The sequence below is a fragment of the Tyto alba genome, unplaced genomic scaffold (genome assembly GCF_018691265.1).
Source record: "Tyto alba isolate M040663 unplaced genomic scaffold, T.alba_DEE_v4.0 Super-Scaffold_2, whole genome shotgun sequence".
Taxonomy (NCBI): Eukaryota; Metazoa; Chordata; class Aves; order Strigiformes; family Tytonidae; genus Tyto; species Tyto alba.
The window spans coordinates 25200230-25223809 of NW_024881282.1; the positions used below are offsets into that span (position 1 = coordinate 25200230).

General features: G+C 41.4%; 1 protein-coding gene across 1 annotated transcript in view; it reads right to left on the bottom strand.

Moving 5' to 3' along the window:
* The window catches only part of LOC104360137 (probable tRNA methyltransferase 9B), a 28961-nt gene extending 7226 nt beyond the window's left edge, over positions 1–21735 (bottom strand). Inside the window, 3 exon segments of the mRNA XM_032982880.2 lie at positions 3711–3887; positions 18913–19086; positions 21582–21735. Coding sequence (XP_032838771.1) covers positions 3711–3887; positions 18913–19086; positions 21582–21735 — 505 coding nt within the window.
* Positions 21736–23580: the final 1845 nt, after the last annotated feature.

The following is a 23580-nucleotide window of genomic DNA, read 5'->3' on the forward strand; positions in this document are numbered from 1 at the left end:
TCGAAGAATCGGTGTTTAAGGCTGAGCTCCTCTCTAAGCTCCTTCCACAAGCAAGAGAAAGAGATGAGCAGGTGCTGAATGTGAGCACTCTAATTTCAACAGCTCCTCAAGGTGTATTTCATGCTTCATCCTCTAAAGGGGCTATTTCTTGCAATTAACTCCACAGGTGATATGGAGCACAAAGCTAGACTTACATACAGATCTGGATGCCTAAATGAAGCCAGAAAAATGGGACCTTTCTATTCTAAAGTCCAGCTCAGAACAGCAAAGGACACAAGAAGAAAACAAATTAGGACCAAGCACTGCTCAGGAGTGCAGAGCAGTTCCCTGCTATATCCCTCGATGCAAGGCAGCACCTACCCTGAGGACTACAAATGCAGACTGCAATGTAGAAATGAAGGAATGAACTCAATCCTGATTTTGTTACTGGCATCCCGATCAAAACGAGAATTTCAAGTAGAGTTTATGGCTTTATAACATCTGTGACATGCATAAATATGAGGAAGTATTAATACATGATGCTTCCAACCAAATCCATGCCTACTTTCTTTCCCTGCATAGTCAGCCCTGTGTCCTGGGGCAGCTTCATTTGCAAGAGGCTGAATTTACTCTGATCCCAGGAAGCGCTTGGCACCCTCCAGGGGCAACTATCCTGAGTGGGAGCCATCCCGGGTGGAAGCAGGTCTAACCCATGCCTTAGGCAGCACTTTGCTACACAAGAAGTGGGCCTCTGCAGTTTGTTTCATTCCAGACAAGGACATTAATTCCCTGCTGAAAGGCAGGGCTGCTTTTAGAGCCACTGACGGTTGTCCAGAGATTAAAATTCCTTCCAGATCAGCTAGTACTGTTGCTGTCACATGGACCTTGTTTGGGAACACCCCACCTGGAGCAGGCAGAGCCAGGGCATCAGCATTAGGAGAAATCTAGTGGTGACTCATTGCACCCTAGGGAAGGACTGGAAATGATGAGCACCTTTTGTTCAGGGAATGCTGGAGCTGGCTAAAACCTTCCAAGAGGACCAGTCAGGTTCTGTTAAAATACTGGTTTTGGTTTCCAGGAAAACTAAGCATAAGGGGTGCTTGAGGGCAAGGACCGGCAGCTCTGATCAAAGGCATTTTTCTGGTGCATCCTGTGGGTTAACAGCCTGTTGAACCGTAGGAGCAGGCGTGATGGAGAGGCTCAGAGCTGCAACATGCTGCTCCTGCTTAGTGCAACCTGAAGCTGCACTGAAAAATGGGGAGGTGCTGTCAAGCCCTTCTGGCAATGGAACAAGCGGACGGAATGACGGGAGCAGTGTCATCAGAGCTGAACGGCAGCAATATTGTGTGACTGAAAATTGTTTTCTTCACTTGTGCAATGATACTAACATTTAGGGGGAAAAAAGGAGCCCTGCAGAAGCAGTCATTACGGATGGAGGAGACTGATTAGCCCCTCTAGCTTTTCCATCTGAAAATACAAGATGTACTATGATACCGCCGACGTGAACTCCATGGGAGGAAGTAAAGGAAATGTGATTATAGATATTATATCCAAATTGAATTAAAGCTGCATTACAAAACTCAGATTACTGTAAAGTTCCATGCTATGTTGGAAAACATGATATGCATCTGCTACTGACAGACATGTAAAGACCATGCAGGGGCTTATTTCCCAGAAAACAAGGTTGATCTCTGACTTGCTAATTCACAAATGGCAGGAAGTAAAATTATAGACAGACCTCTCCAGCACATAATCATCATCAAAGCAGCTGTGTTGCCTGAGATTTTTTTTTGTTTGTTTGTTTGTTTGGTTGGTTGGTTTGTTTTGGTTTGTTTTTTTGTTTTTTGTTTTTTTTTTTTTTTTTCCAAATATTTACATTCCAACCTTAAAAAAAATTACTTACCTCAGTTTCTTTATCTATAAAAATTGGATAATGAATCTAATCTTCTTTGTGAAAGGTGAATATGTAGTTAAAAGCATTAGTATTGCATGCTGATGTTAATAAACATTTTCTTAGTTGACTAGCAGTCAGTGGAACACTTTTTTTGTGCTATGCTCATTCACTGTACAGCTTTAAATGAGTTCTTAAATCCTTCCAACTTGTTTTAGTTTTGCTGACAGGGAGAAAGAGCAATCCAGGCTTCAGCATACATGTTGAGTTCACTTTTAAAACTACCTTTTGGAGGGGTCATGTGGTGGCATATTTGGAGGCAAACATCCCTTTGCTTTCTTGGCTGTGACTGTTACAAGGCAGTGAAAAAGATCTCTGGACTATGACAGTGTCATGAGTTACTGTCTCTGACATGAAGGCTCTTACACCTAGCAATCCTCATAAGACTGTCTAGTATGACTAGAAGAATCATATAAGCTGACAAAGTGAATTGTAACAAAATAGTGCATTTTTCAGTTGCTTCCCATGTTATATTGCATCAAGTGGCAGAGTACAATAAATTTTAAAATAAAAAGTTGACATTAATGATTATATAGTTATAAATTAATAACAAAGGCTTTTAATGCATGTGTAAAAAATAATCCAGCAATTGCCTTCTAACTGCATTTTACCTATTTTCAAGCAGCAAAACACAGCTGACAGCTGTTTATGAAAAGGGGTCAGTGCGCTGAAATGTGCTCAGTCTGAAACAATAACTATTAAAAAAAAATGTCAATAAAGATCTATTTTAAGACCAAAATCAAAGAAAGCAGTAACAGAACCTGAGAGTTTCAAAGCAGTCTCCTCCTCATAAGTCTCCCTCTGCCCCAGAACAAACCCAAGGCTATAAAAAGCTTCAGGAAAGATTTTCAAAGGAGCTGAGCTTTCAAAAGGAAGAAAGCCCCTAAGTATTCTTTGTGCATTTCAAGAAGGAAATTTTCCCCTAGATCTTCCACACTTCAGTCTTTTCTACCATCATGCACTGATTAGCATGGTCAAAGTATGAATGAGGAATGTGTAGCTCAGGAATATGACTCTCTATCAGCTCAGCCAACTCCCCTCCTTTAAAATCGTGGTGGTACCTCAGCCAGGTCCCACCTGCTGCCAACTCTGCGTGGTCAGGGAGTGCTCACTGACTGCTGCCAGCAGAGAAAAGCCTGTTCTTATTTTGTTCTGAGGTTGGCAGAAAGCTCCTTGTTTTGGGTGATGGTCTATTTTAAGTTTTTGTCTGACAGCTAATTCTTTCTGATGTGAAACCAGGTCAGGTAAACACACGCCGCTGCAATCGGGAAGAGTATCTGCAGCCATAGGGAGCTGTATAGTTGCTTGCCCTAATTCTGAATAGCAACTTCTGAAAGCCTTCAAGCAGTGTGACATGGGCAGCACAGGTTTAACAGCCACTTCAAAAGCTGTTGTATTTTCAAACCTCGGTTTGCAACGTAGAAAAAAGTCAGAAGCACATTTCAGAAAGCCATGCTCTCTGTTTTTTTTTTTTTTCAATTTTTTTTTTCTCTGTTTAATTCATTCAGCTGAATGCCTTAATTGCAGTATCTAATGAGCTGTTCCTGGTGCCGCTGATCACCCACATCTAATACCGAGTCAAGTGATCTTGAGAACAGAGACCATCTCAGACATTTCTCTAACACTGTGCGCAGTGCTTTTTTCTCCCCTCCACGGGATGAGCTCCTTGCTGTCCCGTGTACCTCTGAAGTCCCATCCAACTTACGACAGGGCTGGTTCAAAGCCAGCTCTTTGTCCTTGTGAAGAATTGATTTTTGTACTCCACGTGAGCAAGGCTCACTTGAGGAGCAGGAAGGAGGTGAAGGATTCCAAGGAACAAAGACATCTTGCTTTTCAAATCTCCGTTTTTGCTCCATTGCCCACACATATATCATTATCTGGCCTCCCGTTCTCAAGATGCGAGCCATCTCTTTTATTGCTCGCATGCGCCTCTCGTCCATTGAAAAATGGTGAATCACTAGAACAGAACAGATAAGGTGAATAAATATCCCTCGAGGCACTAATGAATACAGAGTATAAGGACAGAGACCGGCTCTGACACACTAGCAGACAGTGGTTTGCACCACAGGAATACATCATTTATCTTCCATTGTGCTCCGTGTTATTGTACTATCTCCAACATGTCTAACATTGTACTATCTCTAACTCGAAAGAGTTCATAACACACTGACTTGTTTTAAAAACGCAGCAGAATTTAGAAACGTTGAAACAAGTGACATCTTTCAGATCAGCAATAAACAACACGATAGTCTCGTTTTCTCAATTAAAGGCTACTGCTTGGTCAGTGGTAAAGAAGCCTGGCCCTTTTTCACCCTCAACCAATGCTCATCTGTAGCCTGAAAGAAGCCCTTCTGAAAGACGGGGGCCATGCATGGTCCTTCCGACAGCCGTGTTAGCGATCCTGCTGATGATACCCATTAAAAAAAGGACTAGGTTAACACTGTCTGCCCATTTCTCCTCTTTTACTGACAGATACCAGTAACAGCAGAAAAAAGGAACAGTTGCTATCAGCCTGGGATACGTTTAAATCCTCAACAGATGGATGAAAGACACTTAGTCAACTAGCATTTGTCTACTTCTGCCATTAACAGGTATATATCATGAAAACAAAAAATTAGATACAAGTAATTAGATACACTCTTGCTTGATATCCCCCCAAATAATTAGATACAAATAATTAGATACACTCTTGCTTGATATCCCCCCACACCACACAAACATGTGTGACGTGGACAACGCCTCATCACTACGATGGTGAAACTCAAGCAGCACAGCTTCACTTGTGTCAGAACCGAGTATAAATTTGAGTCCCATTTCAACAAAAATTTTTGCCCCGAAAAGGGCAATTGTCCTCAGACCTTGGCAGGGATTTGCTGAACGGCAGCTCTGCAGGTTGGCTCCTGCTCTGAGTGTGCAGCTCTAGAGCACAACAGACATCGAGGTTGATTAGGTCCTGGTGCACAGCAGGGACTTCAGCGAAATTTCAGCTATATCCAATGAATGTTACATGAGAAATACGAATAGGAAATAATCCTGGAATGGTGCTGGAAAGGAAAGGGCACATATTAAAGATGCTGAAAACAAAAGGCAATAGAATTAGTGATATTTATCCAACCTTGTATTTTCCTCAGTGAAAATGCTTCTGCCAGTTTGGGCAGATATTTCTACACATGCCACATAAGGTTACAATGATAAACCAGTTTGTAGTTAAGCTGTGGAGTCATTTGTTTCCACTGAAAAATAGCAGGTCTTTCAAGGAAAAAATTAAAGCTGCAAGCTTTCGATTTTTTCCTAGAAATTTAAGTATCAAAGATGTGCAGCCTCTCTGTCTGTCAGGGCAGCCATTCACCATCAGATCCATTTTGCCTCAGAAAAAGAGACACTTTACAATTAAAAGAATAACAGCCTGCAATCCAGCTGAGATAGGAAAACATTCTTCCTGCAATGAATGATGCATTCAGAGCCTCGGCTGCAATCTGAGGAGCAAAAGGCAAGCTTTGAAGAAATAAGATCTTTTAACATTTAGTTATTCAGCTGTTCTGCCTGTAGGTTTCACTTGTTTGAGATGAACAGAAATCAATTCCAAAAGCTCAGGTCTTCTAGCACTAGTCCAGACGTTGACATCGAAACATTATGGCCTTTTTAATTAAAAAGGCATCAAGTATCATTTAAGACATTACAATGTATTAATAAAATCCCACACTGAGCAAAACTCCAGTGTTGTCAAGACAAATTTGTCAGATACATTTAAAAGCTATGGGTGATGTATTCCATCTAAAAATGCGTAACTCGAGGAAACATGGGGCAACGTCATACTATCCTGAAATCACAGATTATCACGCGAATTACTGCACATGACTGTTTTTAATCAAAGCCAAACCTGTCAGTCTCCAAGATCACCGTGCAGCCACAGTCACCCAAAGCAGGTGGCTTACAGAAAAAAATAATTTCTTTCTTTTCCTTGACACTAAATTCCTTGTAGGTTGAAATTGTGTTTGAACTGAACAACCTGTGCTGTGCAGTGGAGGTGCCTTTTCCGAGATGGAGTGTGTCACATTAGCTGGCAGTGAGGCACAGTCGCTCACTTGATTACAGCCCAGCAGTGACATGAGCCTGCTTCCCTCCCCTCCAGTGGAAAGGGTTCAGATCTGCTTCTCCTGCGGGTCCTCTCATATTGATGAGTATGTGGCATTGGGGGGGTGATATTTCATAGAATCAGAGCATGGTTTGGGTTGGGAGGGACCTTCAGAGATCATCTAGTCCAACCCCTCTGCCATGGACAGGGACACTTTCCACCAGACTGTGTTGTCAAAGCCCCGTCCTGACCCTGAACAATTCCAAAGAGGGGACATCCACCACTTCTCTGGGCAACCTGCTCCAGTGTCTCACCACCCTCTCAGTAAAGAATTTATTCCTAATTCAATTTCAAACCGTTGCCCCTGTCCTGTCACTACAGGCCCTGGTAGAAAGTCTCTCTCCATCTTTCTTACAAGCCCCTTTAAGCACTGAAAGACCACAATAAGGTCTCCCTGGAGTTCTTCAGTGCTACACCCCTGGAACAATCTTTCACCAGCTGTTCAACATATTTTAAGGTGATTTCCCACCGTCCAAACACAATAAAACAAGGGTCCAGATGCTTGAAAGTGCATTTGTCATAATGACTGGTACTTTAAATGAAAATTAGTTTTGTCCTAAATTACAATAATTATGGAGGCTTGCAGGTGGTGAAAACAATATGAGGGCAGTGGGAACTCATCCAGTGTCGGAGCAAACATCCCTCCTGCACAGGGCTGCGGCAGCAGTCAACACCAGATGTTTGGGAAAGAAAGAAGGGAAGAAGGGTGATGCTCTCTCCACTTGTCTCCTGCGGTCAGCAGCCTAAGAGCTTCTGCAGTCACAGGCTGGATCTTGTATCTAATAGCCAGTGATGGATCTGTCCTCCATGCATGCTTTCTTGGACTCACTTGTACTTCTGAAATTCACATGTCAAAGGAATCTGCAATTTAATTTTGTTTGTTTGTTTGTTTGGAAAAATAATCCCTTCTATTTTAAATCTTTCCCTGTGGTTCTCCTGTTCTACAAAACCACAGAAACTGACTCCCTATTCACTATTTTAATATCATTTGTAGGTTCCAAGATGCTATCTCCCTCTCCCTCAGGAGCAATATGATGTATACACTTATTTTATAATACTTTTATGATGATACTCTTTTTTTCTTAGGGGAAGAGCCCTTGCCCATTAATCTATCCTCATACATAAGCAATTTGCACCTTTGATCATTATAAGGATGTTTACTAGTTCATCTATATCCTTCCAGAAATGGAGAAAACCTGAATTTCATGCAGTATTCAAGATATGGATGCACCAGGTATTTATCTTCTACCATTATTCTGGATTTTCATTTTTGCTCTTAATATTTGAATACATTTTTGACCAGGTTTGAACACTGAGGTAATATTTTTCAGGGCAATAAAAATGAGTCCAATAATGCCTTCAATATCTCTTTCCTGAACAAGAATTGAGGGTACCACTGTGCCTGTACACTTAGTTATTTTTTTCCATTCACATAACCTAGCATTTATCCACAAGTACTTCTCTGCAATTTTGCACCCAGTCATTAGTTTCACATGAGACTTCTTTTTGCAACTCTTTGAAGTTAGTAATCCTGAATAACTCTACGTCACCAGCAAACTTTGTCACTAGCCTATTCATTTCATTTGTAATTATAAATTACATAGGAATCTGTCGAACGGCAGCCTTTTTATAGGTGCCATACACCTACACTAAGCATTCAACATCGAGTCTTTCAGTACTTTCCACACCCGTTTGGTAGCATTTTACCCTTCTGGCTTTCCCTTTCAATTTTCCTTAAGAGTTTCTTCGTTTTCGGTAGTAAACTTTTATGCAGTGGACTTTTTAGAGCATTTTTGTTCCTAGCAGGAGGTTCAATTATGGTCGCATTAAATTCAGTGAGAGAATGTAGTTCTTGCACAATTACTTATTGATGTGGGTCTGATGCTCCGTTTCAGACTAATAAGAGTTGTTTCCCTTCTGTGGATTCTCAGATTAACCTTTCCAAGAGGCTTCGTGCCCCTGTGTAACATTTACACAACCTACACATGGATAATTGTGGTTTCTCGATATTGTGTTTTCTGTCCTCACAGCCCTCGCAACCTCTCTTAATAATCTGTGGTCATTTTCCCCAAGTTTATCAGAGATCTAGAGATGCATCCTTATTATTATACTGTTTTCCTCTGGAGCTGTCTACCTATTAGGGTTTCTTCCAGAAATTTATCCTCATGCTTTTTTTCCACAGAAGAATATTCAGAGCTTTTTAGCTGTTATGCAACCCTTGTAACAAAAGCTAGGAAAAAAACCCCTTTAATTTCACTACAAGAAGGGCTTTAATGGACATTGTATCATTATCATACTAACCAACACCATGCCACGGTGATGAGGACAAGTAGGACCACATTCAATTTTTTAAACATCCAAACCAACCATTACAAACAATGAAATCTAAGGACAAAAATATTTGTTTGAGGTAAGCACATGTGCTTGTCCAAAGCCCCTGACAGCTCTCTGCAGCAGCAAGGCCTTGCTTCATGGATAAACAGTTGTTATAAATCAAGCATTCCTTTTAATTTTGGCCATACATTCCCTCAGTGTACCTACAAGTCAACCCAAATTCATTTTGTGCCATGTACTGCTCATTCCCACCACTTCTGTTTAAATTGAAGACTGAAAGATTTTTCTGTAACAGAAAAATACATAAGCAATTTTAGATTTCAAAGGGAGACGGTGAGGAGAAAAGAAGAACATTTCAAAGATTCTTCTCTTCTTCATTTCATAAGAATATAATTAATTGTTCCTTCTCTTAATTTAATACTGTGACTAATCCTACTAAAAGGGATTATTTAGAACAAGCAGACAATGCAAGATACATTTTTGTGTCATTCAGCTGACTTCAGAGAACAAAACTGAAAGCATCAAAAACTTTGAATTTTTTTTTAGAAGTAATTTTCAAAATTTGTATTTTAGGTCAGTGATTCAATTTAAAACCTGTTAAATGACAAAAAGAAATCTGTGCAATGAGAAATTGCTTTTCTCTGTCGAATTTCTTTACTGAAGTTAAATCCCTTCAGACACATTGGAAAGTATTTAAGGATCACAGAATCTTTGTCTCAGAGACTCTTTTGTATATACTGTATATATACTTCAAATGTCACTTTGTCAGCTCTAATAATAGGAACAACTGGAACATATATGGAAGGCATGATTCTAAGTTAAATATTATTTCATTGTCTTCATTATGGTGGTATCAAAAATAAAAAGGGGAGGAAAAATACTAATATTAAAAAAAAATATTTAAAGTAATTACTGAGTAAACTTCAAACAGTGTTTCCATTAAAAACTTTTTACTATTAAAAACATAAGTCATTAATTACTTAGGTTGGAAAATTTGTTCCTTCTTTAATTTTTGCACATTTATGGTTAGCATTAGCAAATGAGGCTGCTGCCTTTATAAAAAACATTATAATTATGAAATTTAATTAACTTATTAAAGCCTTGATTCAGGAATATAATTACATGCTTAATTTTAAGCAACTGAGTAACTACACTGGTTTCAGCAGGATTACTTCTGCATTTGTATTAAAGATAATTCTGAAACGCTTGTCACAGCAGCACAGAAATAGGGACACCCCTGGCTAAAACCAGCAAAAGAGGAAAATGTAATAAAGTCAGGTCATCAAGTCGTTGCCCTCCCTTGCTTTGTGCCATCTTCGAGATGCCTGCTCTGAGCCCGAATTCCTCTTCCCCTCTTCCCGCCCCGAGCAGCAGGGCTTTGCCCGGAGCTGCTGCCCCACGCGCACCAGCTGCGGTACCTCCGGGGTTCACCGAGAGGGCTCTCGGAGCCAGCTCTGTCTCTTCCCAAATGCCATTTCATCTTGCTTATACACTTTACATTAGTCAGCCACTGCACCCAGGAGAAATACTGCGGGCAGCTGCTGTCTCTCCTTCCCTCCCAGGTGTGCTCCTATGTTTTGGGCTACAGGTTTAGGCTCCCTTCCTCCTCCTTTGGGCTTTTTGGCTACTGGTTCCAAGGGATGGTGGTGGTGGTTTTCTCCACCCAGTGCAGCAGAGTGCTGAAGAACCGGGGCCCATCCCTGAGTATTGGAAATGTGGGTTTGAAACCCCTCTGGCTGAGGAAGGGGGTGAATTGAGCTCTCCTGCTTTCTGAGTGAGTGCCCTGAGGACTTGGCTGTACTAGAATGAGACAAAAAGCAAAATCTCTGCAATGCTCTGTTAGACACCAGCCACCCCCAAATATCCATTGGCGCTATGCATATTTATTTTGTGAAGAAGGTTTAAATGTGCACCCAGCTCAGGTGACTGAACTGCATTCTGGATCTATTCTGGAGCTAAATTTCTGGCTCAGCAGGACAGTAAGCTTTTAGTAGTACAGAGTGAAACCCCTGTACTCAGGATCATGCTCTTAGGTGACAGCACTAACCTGCCAAAACTATCACATGGAAGCTGCTCAGCCATCCCTCCTTCCAAAACCACGGCCACATTGCTCCGCACCCCGTGAAAGCAGAGGACAACAGTTGTGCATCAGCAAGTTGTGCAGCTGGTGAGAAGCTGTCACCTCTTTTAATGACACCAACCAGCTGGTCAAGACCTTGCAACCAGGTAACATGTTGTTGAGAACATGTAGGTGAGAATTAAAACGTATATACTGTCAACACGGAGACAGTGATAAGACCAGAGATAGCTGATTGTGGGCTAAAATAAGTTACTACGTTTAAAAATGCTGAGTAGGCTGCTGACTGCTACTGTGAAAATGAAACTAAATATAAGGGTGCATTGGGAGTTTGCACCAGTTCTGCGCTCCAGTAACCTGGAGCAATAGAGGTGATCGTAATGAGCAGAGCTTGTTTCATAATGAGAAGAGCTCATTGTGTTGTGATATACGTTTTGCCAGGGGAAAAAAAAGAGAGAGTCAAGTTTTCTGACCTGACCCCATCCTGAGATAACTATGTATCACCCACTGGAAATAAACTTAGGATATCTTTGATCAGTCAATTATAGCTTGCATAAAAATACCAGTGCAAGGAACACAATGCTCCTGATTTAATTAAGTGAGATGATGGAAATCTCTTGCTGTTGGTGGAAATTTCACTGATAGGTAACACTGTCGGCTCACGAGCCCAGTGACAGCAACTGCATGAATGGCAGGTAAAACCTGCAGGTGTCAACCACAGGCTCTGACTGTCCTATGGGGCTTCTCTGCATCTCTAAGAAGTTCCGATTACTAGCTTAGAAATAACTATGTTATTCACTTTAAATAAAACACTAACAGTGGTGAGACCAAAGCTGAAGTCGGAGCCTGCAGATGGCTCAGAAGAAGCAGAGGTACTCTGTGGGTTGTCAAAACCAGAAAATCCCACTGTGGGTGGCATTTCGTCCCCTGACTGAGACCTCTTGTGATACTCAGACTTTGTTAGTATTTTGCACTTTTGGCTTCCATCAGGGAGGAGAGTTTGCTGCTGTGAGAGAAGCTGTACTAACATTAGGCAGCAGCTGGTTATAGGAGAGTCAATCAATTTTTCTCTAAAAGGCCAGGTGGCCTTTACATTAGAATTGATGCAGAAAAATAGAGGTTCATTTTCCAGCTCCGAGGCAGAATTAAACACTTGGCCCAAATGTGACCCAAATTGGCCTAACTTACTCTTAAAAGCCTTTTAATATTTGAGGTAAATAACCTTTGCTGCAGGGTAAGATGATTTTATTTTCTTCTTATGTCAAATAAAGAACAGCTTTCTGCAAAAAATGGAAAAAAAATTCTGTAAAAATTCTGTAAAGATGTATTTAAGACTAAAATGTTTCCTTCAGTCTTTTATTTTTCTCCTTTGTTGAGTAACTAAACCCAATTCCTTCCGCTTCCTCTAGTAATTTAGATTTTCTAACCATCAGTTATTTAAAATGTCTACATACTGACTGTAAACTTTGTAAGGCATGGTCTCCAAATGCATCTGTGATATTCCACCTAGGACCTCAAATGTATCAAGCACAGGAGGGTGACTCATTCTTCTGCCTTCCATGAAACTGCTCTGTCACCATACCCCAGACAGGTATTTGCCTGGTTTTGTAACAGCACCACTCAACTCACATGCATTTAGCCTGTGGTCCATCTTGCCTGGCCATTATATCTCACTTTGTTTATTCAATGTTTCCTTCCCGAGCATGGTACGTCCCTGTCAATGGTTTCTGTAACTCTTCTTATTGATTTTAGACAACTTTCCATCATTTGGATGTCAAATCACATCTTTTAAAATAATTCCAACTCTTCCTACGTAGGAGCTGTTCACAATTTGTTCAATATGTTCTCTAGCCTGCCATCAAAGTTATTAATTAAAATTTTGCATTGAAGCAGATGTAGGATGTGTCCCAAGATCATCCCCTTTGCAATGTGTCTTGATTGGACAGTGAGACACTGATCCATTTTGAGATTTTTTTTTTTTCTATATTCTTAGCTCTATTTACTTATTTTACTTGCAGCAATGACACAAGAATCAAAATAAATCATGTCTTCACCTGCTACCCTCTCTATTGGGATAATTACCCTGTCAACGACAGAAAGCAGATTGGCTTGCTCCTGACAAATATATGTTGACTGTTTCCCATTACATTAGTATTCTTTAGGTTTAAATAATTTATTCTATTTAAATTAGATTATTTAAATTATTTATTATAGTATCCTTGCATAAATCTAAGTCTGGCTTCCTCTTGATGTCTTTTCTCTTTGGAAACAAGTATTATGTTTGCTTTTCTTCACTCGTTTGAGATCTTAAAGATAACCTGCTAGTTCACAGTAGTTTAAGATTAATGTCACGATTTCCTAACAATTTATGTAGCCTAATTTATCTAAGTATTCTTTAAGATGTTATTTCATTTTTATAGTCTAAACTTCTGTCCTCTGGTTAAAACTCAATTAATTTGTTGATGACTACTATTAACTTCTTGTAAAGACCAAAGAAAAATGCAGCTCCCCCTGTCATCTGTTATTTGCTCTTCCTTCCTTTCTGTTTTTTTCTTGCTTTGAATGCATTTATAAAACCTTATCCTATTTCTAATTCATGTTATGCTGTAGTCATCCTGACTCTGTTTCTTCACGACATCCCTTGTAATTATTCATAGTCAAGTTTTCTGATGATGTTGTTTCAATTTCTATGGCATTAAAGAGTTCCTGATGCTGTCATACCAGACCTTGGTATACTCTGCTTTCCACTGGGACAGATTGCTTGTTGTGCCTTTAGCATTGCTTCTTTTAGGTTATGTAATTGTCTGACCACAGTGTCTTTTTGTTGGAAAAAGTTAAAAAACTGTTAGAATGTAATCCCGACTGATCCTTGGGAAAAACAGAATTTAGGACCACTGTCAGGTAGTGGTGATATACCTATCTGACCAAACGAAGTGTTATGAAGAAATAACCAAGGTTGCACAGAAATATGAGGTTTCTTTATGGGGTAAAAAACTATGTCATGATGGCATTGTAATATTGTGTCCATAAAAATTGGCACAACAGTGCCGTGTAACTACATTGATATGACCTGATACTAATACTTGGTTGCTTTTTTCTCAGCATCTCTGTTGGGTTTGTGTGTGTGGTGGGGTTTTTGGTTGCAGGGGAGGGAGCTACAGTGGTGGCCCTCTGTGAGAAACTTCTCAAAGCTCCCCCGGCTCTAAGTCAGACCCACCTCTGCACCAAGGCTGAGCCAATCAGCAACGGTGGCTGCGCCTCTGCAAGAACATATTTAAGAAGGGGACCTGGGGGGAGGAGTTGGAGTTGTGAGGAGGAGTTGCAAGGAGAACACCTGTCCAAACACCCAGGTCGGTGGAAGAAAGGAGGATGAAGGATGGGGAAGTCTGCCAGTGCAAAGACCCCCCTGCAGCCTGTGGCGAGATGGCAGGGCCATCCCCCCTGCCACCCATGGAGGTCCATGGTGGAGCAGATGCCAGCCTGCAGCCTGTGGAGGACCCCACACCAGAGCAGGTGATCGTGCCCAAAGGAGGCAGGGACTCTGTGGGAAGAAGCCCCTGCTCTCGTCGTTCGGCACTGGGAGGACTGTAACATGTGGGAGGTACCCACATTGATGAAAGTTCATGGAGGACTGACTCCTGTGAGAAGGGGACCATGCTGGAGCAGGGGGAGAATGCGAAGAGTCCTCCCACTGAGAAAGAAGGAGTAGTGGGACTGTCTGCAACCCCCTATTCCCTGCCCTTGCACCACTGGGGGAAGGAGTCAGAGGACTCAGGAGCAGAGTCTGGGAAAGAAGGGAAGAGTGGCGGGAAGGTGTTTTTAAGATGTGGTGATGATTCTCACTGTCCTACTCTGTCTGTTAATTGTTGTTGTTGCTAGTGTTTGCATTAAATTGATGTTCTTTTTCTTCCCCTAAGGAGTCTGTCTTTTGCCCGTGACCATCATGGGTTTGCCATCCCTCTCTGTCCTTACCTCGATACCTGAGCCTTTTGGTTTATTTTCTCCTTCCCAGTCCTGAGGGGGAAGGGGTGAGTGAGCAGCTGCATGGTGTTTGGCAGCTAGGCAGGTTTAAACCACAGCATCATCTCATTGAATTGTACCATAAAGACAGAACTAGTAAGGAAACTCTCCTGGACCTTTTCTTTGGACTTCTTTTTTTCCCCAAGAGACTCTTCCACCTTATAAACTTTAAGAATTACACTATTTGCAATTATGTTGACCATTTTCTCAGTGTAAATTAGAGCCCTAGACAGGTTTATATCCCTTAGGTTTCCCTCACTTTCTCTGTTAAATTACCACATGACTAAAAGATCAGATTAGAACAAAGTTAATTTTCACATATTGGTATTAACACCAAGGAAAGCCATTTGATGCTCTTACTCCAGGAATCCCATTCTCCCACTGGAATGAAGAATCTGATCAGGTATTTCAGTAGTATAAAATAACTTTACTGACTTGAGTATCTGACTCCTAATAGGAGAGGAAAATGTCACGTCTCCACCTTTGCATTTGGAGGAAGGAAAATACTTATCTAAATTAACAGAAGCAGCTTCTTCTTATCCCTTGTCCATCTCAGAGTCCAAGAGCTCAGCATATACAAGATTTTATTAGCACAGAACATGACCTTTCCATATAAAGGAGAAAGACACCTTACAGAGGTAAAGCCATGCTAAAAAATCAGTCCTGCATTATGATTCGGAACAATTCCTTAGCCAAAGTGGAAACATGAGTGTCAGTTCTCTTTCCATTACTGCAAGTGGCAGAAATCCTACTTATTTCAATAATACAGGAATGGCTTCACCATGCTTACAATAACAAAGCCATCAGTATATGACAAAGGGGATGATTTCTGTTGTTTGGCAATATTAAATCTCAAATAAAACTATGTTATGAATACACTGGGAAAGTGAGTATGATTTCTTTCTTCAGGCAGTGAAAACATAGTGGAATGAATTGCATACAGGACAAATTTGTCTCCTTGAACAGCAAGTTAAACATTTGAAAGCAGCACATTTTAAACTTTTGCTGATATATCATGTCTAGATTTGTTTCTTGTCAGTATAGGTTATTCCACTCATGGAACTGGCAAAAATACTTCATTATATATGTATATGCAATAGGTGTTGAGCACAAGGGAAAATCATCAAGTTAGGCTTGATGCTCTTCTTCTGCCAATATTCCCTCCTATGGACCTGGCTTTTGAATACCTACAGAAATGTTTTTCCTTTGACAATCTCAGGAAGATTGAGAGAACATGTGCTTACCCAAACTATGGTATGTATGTACAATACTAATATTATACAATATACTAGTATATATAATGAGTCAACGTATTATTTGACACTTTATAATGCATCTGAACTGTATTTTTCAGCAATAATAAGGAAACACAATCATTACTGTGGTTGATGCATGATCTGGGATGGTAAAAGCTGTAGCAGAAACAGCTTTGTAATTTTCAGCCATATTATAGTGCTGAAAGGGCCACACTCCATAACCACGCAGTTCTACCCGTCATCCAAGTGTCCTTGTGGATTCCTCATTGATTCTAGCTTCCAGCACAGCAGCTGTGCAAACAGGGCTTTCAGCTGGCTGTGGGTGGAAATGTCTGTAGTTCTGCACCTCCAGCAGCAACCCCGGCCTAGCTACTGTGCTTTTCTGCAGACTGTTCTCAAGTACTCCTGGGGCAGAGACTCTTGAGTCAGACAACTCCTGAACATTGCTACATAGCCTTTTCAACAAATCTGGCCTGTCCTTCACTTCCTTACCCTGGATTTCCAGACAATGCCAAATCACCTTTGGGCACAAGATGGTTGTTACTCCATCTGTGAAAAGGATGTGAAAACCCAATAATAACAACTGTTAGCTATCAGTCACGTTTCTTAAATCATGATGGAAAGATTTTCAGACAGTGTAGCTAAGCATGGTTCACAGGCCCATACAATGATGTACCAGTGACAATAGCGCAATCTCAACTTTCCATCAAATGTCAAATGGATTGGGACTGGAAAAGTAAAGTCCTTCAGGGCTTAAAGAAAGGTCACCCGAGACATGGGGAAAAGTCTGTGTCAGGCTACTCACTAACTTCAAGAGAAGTGAGGTATTAACATTTCACTTTGATTTAACAAGGCTTAGAGACCTTCACGCTCCTTTGGTTAAGAAAAGCAAAATCAAATCAAGTTTGCTTTATTTACAGTATTGTCCAACTTTTAATCAGTATAAATTTAATACCTAACTTTTAAAAGGTGGTTGAGTAATTTCAAGACTCCCAAAACAAAAGAACCCTCAAAATTTAGAAAGAGAAAAAATCAAAGACTAAAATTACCGTTCAATGTCGGCTTTAAAAGTGGCAAAGACAGGTAGTTCCTCCATTGTCAAGTTAGGTTGAAAAGGACAACTAACCAAAAATTAAAAATCTTGCAAGAACTGAAATCTGAGGTTATTCGATGAACATTTTAAGGCAGCAGTGCCACTGAAACAAGCACTTCTGCTTGCTGTGTCATCAGCTCCTTGTTTTTTCTCTGCATTATCCTCTGCTTTTGCTGAAACAGGGCCCTCTGCAGTGAAACAATGGGTAGCTGATTTGGCTAAAAGCAAGCTTTCATTTTGCTAGGTTACTTTCCATCTGGATCAGTGTCATAGAATCACAAAATGGTTTGAGTTGGAACAGACCTTAAATATCATCCATTCCCACCCCCTGCCCCGGGCAGGGCCCCCTTCCCCCAGCCCAGGGGGCTCCCAGCCCCGTCCAACCTGGCCTTGAACCCTTCCAGGGAGGGGGCAGCCACAGCTGCTCTGGGCACCCTGCGCCAGCGCCTCACCGCCTGCATGGGGAAGAATTCCTTCCTTACATCTAATCTAAATCTGCCCTCTTTCAGTTTAAAACCATCACCCCTCATCCTATCACTGCACCCCCTGACCCAGAGTCCCTCCCCACCTCTCCTGTCCCCCCTTTAAGCCCTGGGAGGCTGCTCGAAGGTCTCCCCGGAGCCTTCTCTTCTCCAGGCTGAACCCCCCAACTCTCTCAGCCTGCCCTCACAGCAGAGGTGCTCCAGCCCCCTGAGCATCTTTGTGGGCCTCCTCCTCTGAGCCCTCTCGAGCAGCTCCATGTCCTTCTTATGTGGGAACCCCAGAGCTGGACACAGGACTGCAGGTGGGGTCTCCCAAGAGCAGAGTAGAGGGGGAGAATCACCCCCCTCGACCTGCTGGCCACACTTCTCTCGATGCAGCCCAGGGTACGGTTGGCTTTCTGGGCTGCGAGTGCACACTGCTGGATTGTGTTCAGTTTTCCATCCACTAATACCCCCAAGTCCTTCTCAGGGTTGCTCTCAATCCATGCATCCCCCAGCCTGGATTTGTGCATGGGTTTGCCCCAACTCACGTGCAGGACCTTGCCCTTGGCCTTGTTGAACCCCATGAGGTTCACACAGGCCCCCCTCTCCAGCCTGTCCAGGTCCCTCTGGATGGCATCCCTGACCTCCAGCGTGTCCCCGCACCACACAGCTTGGTGTCACCGGCAAACTTGCTGAGGGTGCGCTCAATCCCACTGTCCGTGTCACCAACAGAGATGTTAAACAGCGCCGGTCCCAGCACCGACCCCTGAGGAACGCCACTCGTCACTGCTCTCCACTTGGACATTGAGCTGTTGACCACAACTCTTTGAGTGTGACCAGCCAGCCAATTCCTTGTCCACTGAGTGATCTCCATCTGTCAAATCCATGTCTCTCCAATTTAGAGACAAGGATGTCATGCGGGACAGTGTCACACATTTTGTACAAGCTCAGGTAGATGACATCATTTGATCTTCCCTTATCTACCAGTGCTGTAACCCTGTTGTAAAAGGCCACCAAATTTGTCAGGCACAATTTTCCCTCAGTGAAGCCATACTGGCTGGCACCAATCACCTCCTTGTGTTCCATGTGCCCTAGCATAGTTTCCCAGAGGATCTGTTCCATAGTCATCCTTCTTCATAAGCACAAAAATTATTCTGTTGGCTGAAAAATCATGGAGCATGGGAGTAAAATACTGTTTGGAAAGGTGCAGAAGGATTTAATACTGAGCTTTGAATACGCTCAGTGTTCCTAGGCAAGTTTTGTTATATATATCTTCTTCCTGCCAGAGCTAACATTTCAAATTTCTGCCATGTGATAAGGCACAAACAAGGCTCTCCTCTCCTGTTTTGCACATGGCAGTTTAGTTGTGCTTGGACAAGAATAAAACTGAGCTCACATCTTTGTGACTTACCCATTCTGCAGTGTTTCACTGAGTTTGCAGTAATACACATTTCTTAATATAGATTTACTTGGTGTATATAACCCAAAATATTCTGTTGGTCTCTGAAAAAGCCCAAACCTAGAATAGACTGCAATACCTGCCTGAGTAGCTTAGACTCTTTAAAGATCTGGCCTATAGACACTGGCAGCACGCAGAATTTACCAGCAATGGACACGACAGTGTCGAAGCACTTACTTTGATAAGGAAGACACAAGCTATGGCATACCATTACTTCATGGCCTTAATTTCGTGCTGATTCCACCAACGGGAAACAGTAGTCGCAACCCAGTTTATAGACCTGAGAATTGATGTGAAGGTATTTGCCATTTCCGTAGCCTGAAGAAATAATGAGTAGAAGAAAGAAAGGTGGATTCCTGGTGTCTGTACAAAAGAAAACATATTCCTGACATAAACCATGATGCACGCCCTTGACTGGCCTAATAGCTTGAAATTCTCCACCCTTTTTAAAGGAGATATGATTGTAGTGGAATTCAGGTTATTTTTTACTGTCACAGTACAATGAGCACAGGCTGCTCCTTTCTGTCTAGCAGGCTCTCTGCTGCATGACAGGAGGTGTTCAAATGGAATTGCTAGAGAGCATTTACTTTGGCCTTCCTACCACATACGGAATCAAAAATATTTATGATAATGATGCTACTGCAATTCTGCTTGTAATAGACTCAAAATGCTAAGTGAAAGCATCATGTAGTAGGAGCACAGCACCGAATTATTCCTGTGTATTGAAATGCTGATAGACAAACTAGACTGCTAAGTAATTAAGTCACTATTAGACCAAACCATTAAATCTATTGTTTGCTGTTTTAACTGCTGCTAATTGCTGTCACCATGACAACAGTGGAATTTCTTTTTCTGGTATCTCCATGCAGTTTCCTTTTCATAATGGAGGCTGCAACATGGAAATTTACATCTTCCCAAATTGAAATACTTCTTGTGTTGAAATAAAGGCAGACATCTTTAGCTAAGAACAATTTTAGTGTCAGCAGTAAAACGGATCTTATCTAAATTTTTGATAATTTGTTTGGAGAATTATCTGGATCTTAACACAAAGTGCATTTTAAAGTAGATTATTAATTTTGAAAACTTGCCTTCTGACTTGCAACATAAAAATCATAATTCAGATTAAGATCAGGGAGGTAAATGCATTGGACTAGCATAATACCCTCGACTGTGTGCAGACCTTGGTTCACATCCTGTTTATGGCTACGCTTACATCAAACATTAAGTTTGGGTCAGAGCCCAGATTTTCTCTCTAATGCTTTTTTTTTTTTTTTTAATGATAGTTATTTTGGAGCCTTCCAAATATTTAAGTCTCTATATTTAGGTTACAGCCACCCCATAGCACCTACTCTGAAACCCTGTGTGGGTCCCTATGTTCAGCAAGGAGCCTCTGAGCCCCATCAATCTGTTATGCCATTTGAATGGGAGATGAATCACTGCTCAGCTGCAGATAGATGTCTGCTCCTAACTGCTTGCCTAATATTAACTGCTGATCCCATCTCCCAGGAATAAAGGAAAGATATACAGAGAAAAGCTGGAGCACTCTCAGTCCTTCCCATGCCTGAATTCAGCACCAGCTGAGAAGAGGTGCTGGTGAAATGGTGCCAGCGCTTGGCTAATATGAGACTCTTTTCCAAGGAGAAAGAGTGGAAAGAGGAATACTGTGGAGCTCTGACTGGAAGAGAACTCCAGGACTTTTTCTGATTTTCACTTTTCTAAGGAAAGGCTCCAGTATAAGCCAAACAACAACTTCTAAATACATTTCCTCTAATATGACACCAGGGATGGAGGGGCGGAGGAGAGCCCTGCAGGTAGACTCCTCTCCAGTGCAGTGGTACCACTCTTGGCAATTGTGTTTCACACAAAATTAGTCTCTGGCCACAGACATCACAACAGCGTGCCAGCAGCCACTGCAGGCCAAAGCCCAGGAGCCAAGCCTGGGCTTAAATTACAGTGTTAACCAAGTCCAAAGTCTGTGACATTGGTAAAAATTCAATGTGCTGGTTCTTTGTACACATTTTATTTGCTCACATTGAAAACAATGTAAAATCTGCCAAGATCTGTTAGGAATACAGTTCCCAGCATTTAGACTGTCATAAACTGGGGAAAGTATATGGTAAAGTTTGAATGACACTCAAAAGCTAGTGTGATTAGCCCAACCCTCAGTATTTTTAATCTTTCACAAATGTTCCCATGCTAGAGTAGGGAGACTACACATATGTTTGCTGGAAAGGATTACAGGTCCAAAAAGCTATTTAGAAGTCTAGCCTAAACATGTAGAAATTATGAGTTAAATGCCCAGATCTCATCTGGACAACCAGCATGTACCCACTTCGGGTGCAGGTACTGAAGCTAGTACAGAAGCTTCCCTCCTACCATTTAGACATTCTCAAAGCTTTGGGGAATTAAAAACTGTCACACATTGTTCCCCAAAGCACTCAGGACAGTGTCATGATACTTGCTTCAAATTGGTCACACACAATACATGCTGTAAGAGCTAAACAAGATTTCAAATTTCAGAATTACCATACTAATACACAACATTAGCATCCACAAATGACATCTTAATAAATTTATCTCCAGTTTAATGTTTCTGTTTAGTTGACCTAGTGGATACTGGGAAAAATCATATTGCCTTCATATACCTCTGAATGGTAGAGCAAAGTGAGAGGCATATTTGATAGTCAGCCTGGCCATTTTGATTCCCCAGTTTGATTCACGAGCTCCAAACTCTTCTGTCATGAATATTGCTTGATGGAAAGACAGGACATACTTAAACTGTCATTAGCAACATGATAAACAACCCCACTCACCAATATCACCAATCAGGCTGCCTGGTTCCTGCTCTGAAATGAACAGCTGCACCTTTGGCCATGCCTTGTAGCATGTGTCACTAAAGTAAGGAGCAATTTTCTCATATACTCTATGAATGTGATGCCTCTCAAGTTGGCTTGACTCCTTCTCCATCACAACCAAGGCTAGGCTAACTCACTGAAAGCAGTGCAACTGTCCTAGACAAAGGGAAGGGAGAAAAACAAGCACTGAAAGTCTTGTTACCAAAGCACATTTCCTTAAGTTAAGCAGTATGACATTGTTTATTTAGGAAATAGTATTTCCAAATACTATGTTGCCATTAAAGAGAAATTGCTGAGGCTTTTAAAGAAACAAGGTCATTTATTCTATGATTTTATACAATATATTGTTTTCTAATATAAATCTGGAAGAAATTTTGTGACCTACCACTCAATGTTTATTAACTTGCTTATATTGTTATACTTTGCGAAGTCTTAACATTTGCTTCATAAAGTCTTCCACCCTTTTTCAGTCTACCCTTGAAAAAGATATTTTGTAAGAAGTTATTTGTTTACAGACACATTTTAAAAAACAGCAACTTAAAATGATGATGAATACCAAAAGATGCTCAGAGACTGAAACAAAAGCTTTGAGAGGCATCATTTCTCCTTTGCTTCATTCAGCACCCAGAGAGATCCATGCTTACAGACTCTCCATTGCACAATTCATTGACACTATGTGTTACTGTGAACAAAAAACATCTTTCCAGCTTTCCAAGCATGCTTTTTTTCAGCTGTTCTGGATTGGCATGGTGTACTGCTATTAGCAATGCCCCCAGGAAAACCCTGTAATACTGTGAATAGCCTATTGCATTCTAAGTCATTGTTCAGTTCACCATGAAGCTTTGTACAGAAAGGCTGTAAAAACTGTAAACTTCATTGAACATATGCTGGCCATGCCAGGATTTCCGATTTATTCAAGGCTTGGGCCACCAAGACAGGCTGCTCCAGCTCCACCAGCATGCTGCAAACAACTCCATGAAGAATAACTTCTCCTCTGAGGCAAAGGTAGTGATGACAGCACCTCAGCCAAGATCTCTGTACTGCAGGCTGGCCATTAATCTGACTCCTGGTACAGTCCTTATCTGGTGCTTATTTTCAAAGCCATAAGCATTTAAAATACTGTCAAGTCAAAAGACTGTTGTTCTGTGATTTCCTAGACAATTACCTCAAAGAGAAACGCTGGGGCAGACTAAGACCAAATTCAATCCTGCAGTAACAGCAAGAAACTAACTCTGGAGGGGTTTTGGTTATGTCATTCATCAATCTGAAAAGCTACTAGGATTAAATCCTGTAGCCCTCGGTGTCTTCTGTCATACCAGATATTCACTCAGCATCACTGGGAAATTGCCCAGACTGCAAGTTTCCTGAATATCCTGCCTAGATCAAAGTGATGACAAGCACTGGAATGGGGTGAAGAACTTCTTTGTAAGATCATCCTGTTCTCTTCATTAGATGTGTTGCTAATTAACAGCCACTTTAGAAACACAGCTAAAAATAAAAAAAGAAGACAGGGAATGTGTATTGGCTTGGTTTAGTCTCTCGTGCCCTGCAGTGCTTTTTAGCTTCTAGTGAGATTTAAAGCCATCACCTTTCAAGCACTTACACAGGTGCTTAACGCTGTGTGTGCAAACAATACCACCAACTGAATCCAGGGGGGATATTCCAGGAACAGAGTTCACCACATGCATTAGTGTGTACAAGACTGGCTGTCTAAGGCAGAAGGATTTTTTTTTTTTTATTGTTCTTCATTATAACCAAACTCTGCTGTAGAAGCTAGTTTTTAAAAAATACCTTCAGAAAAACCCTGGTTGAAATAGCTGAAGTGCTCTACTGGGGATCATTTCAAGAGGAAGCCGATGTACTATCAAATATACGGGGAAAGGCAGAAGGAGGTAAGAGAAGGAGAGGGAAATTGTTCTTTGGAAAAGCCGCAACATCATTTCTAAGCTTTGCTATT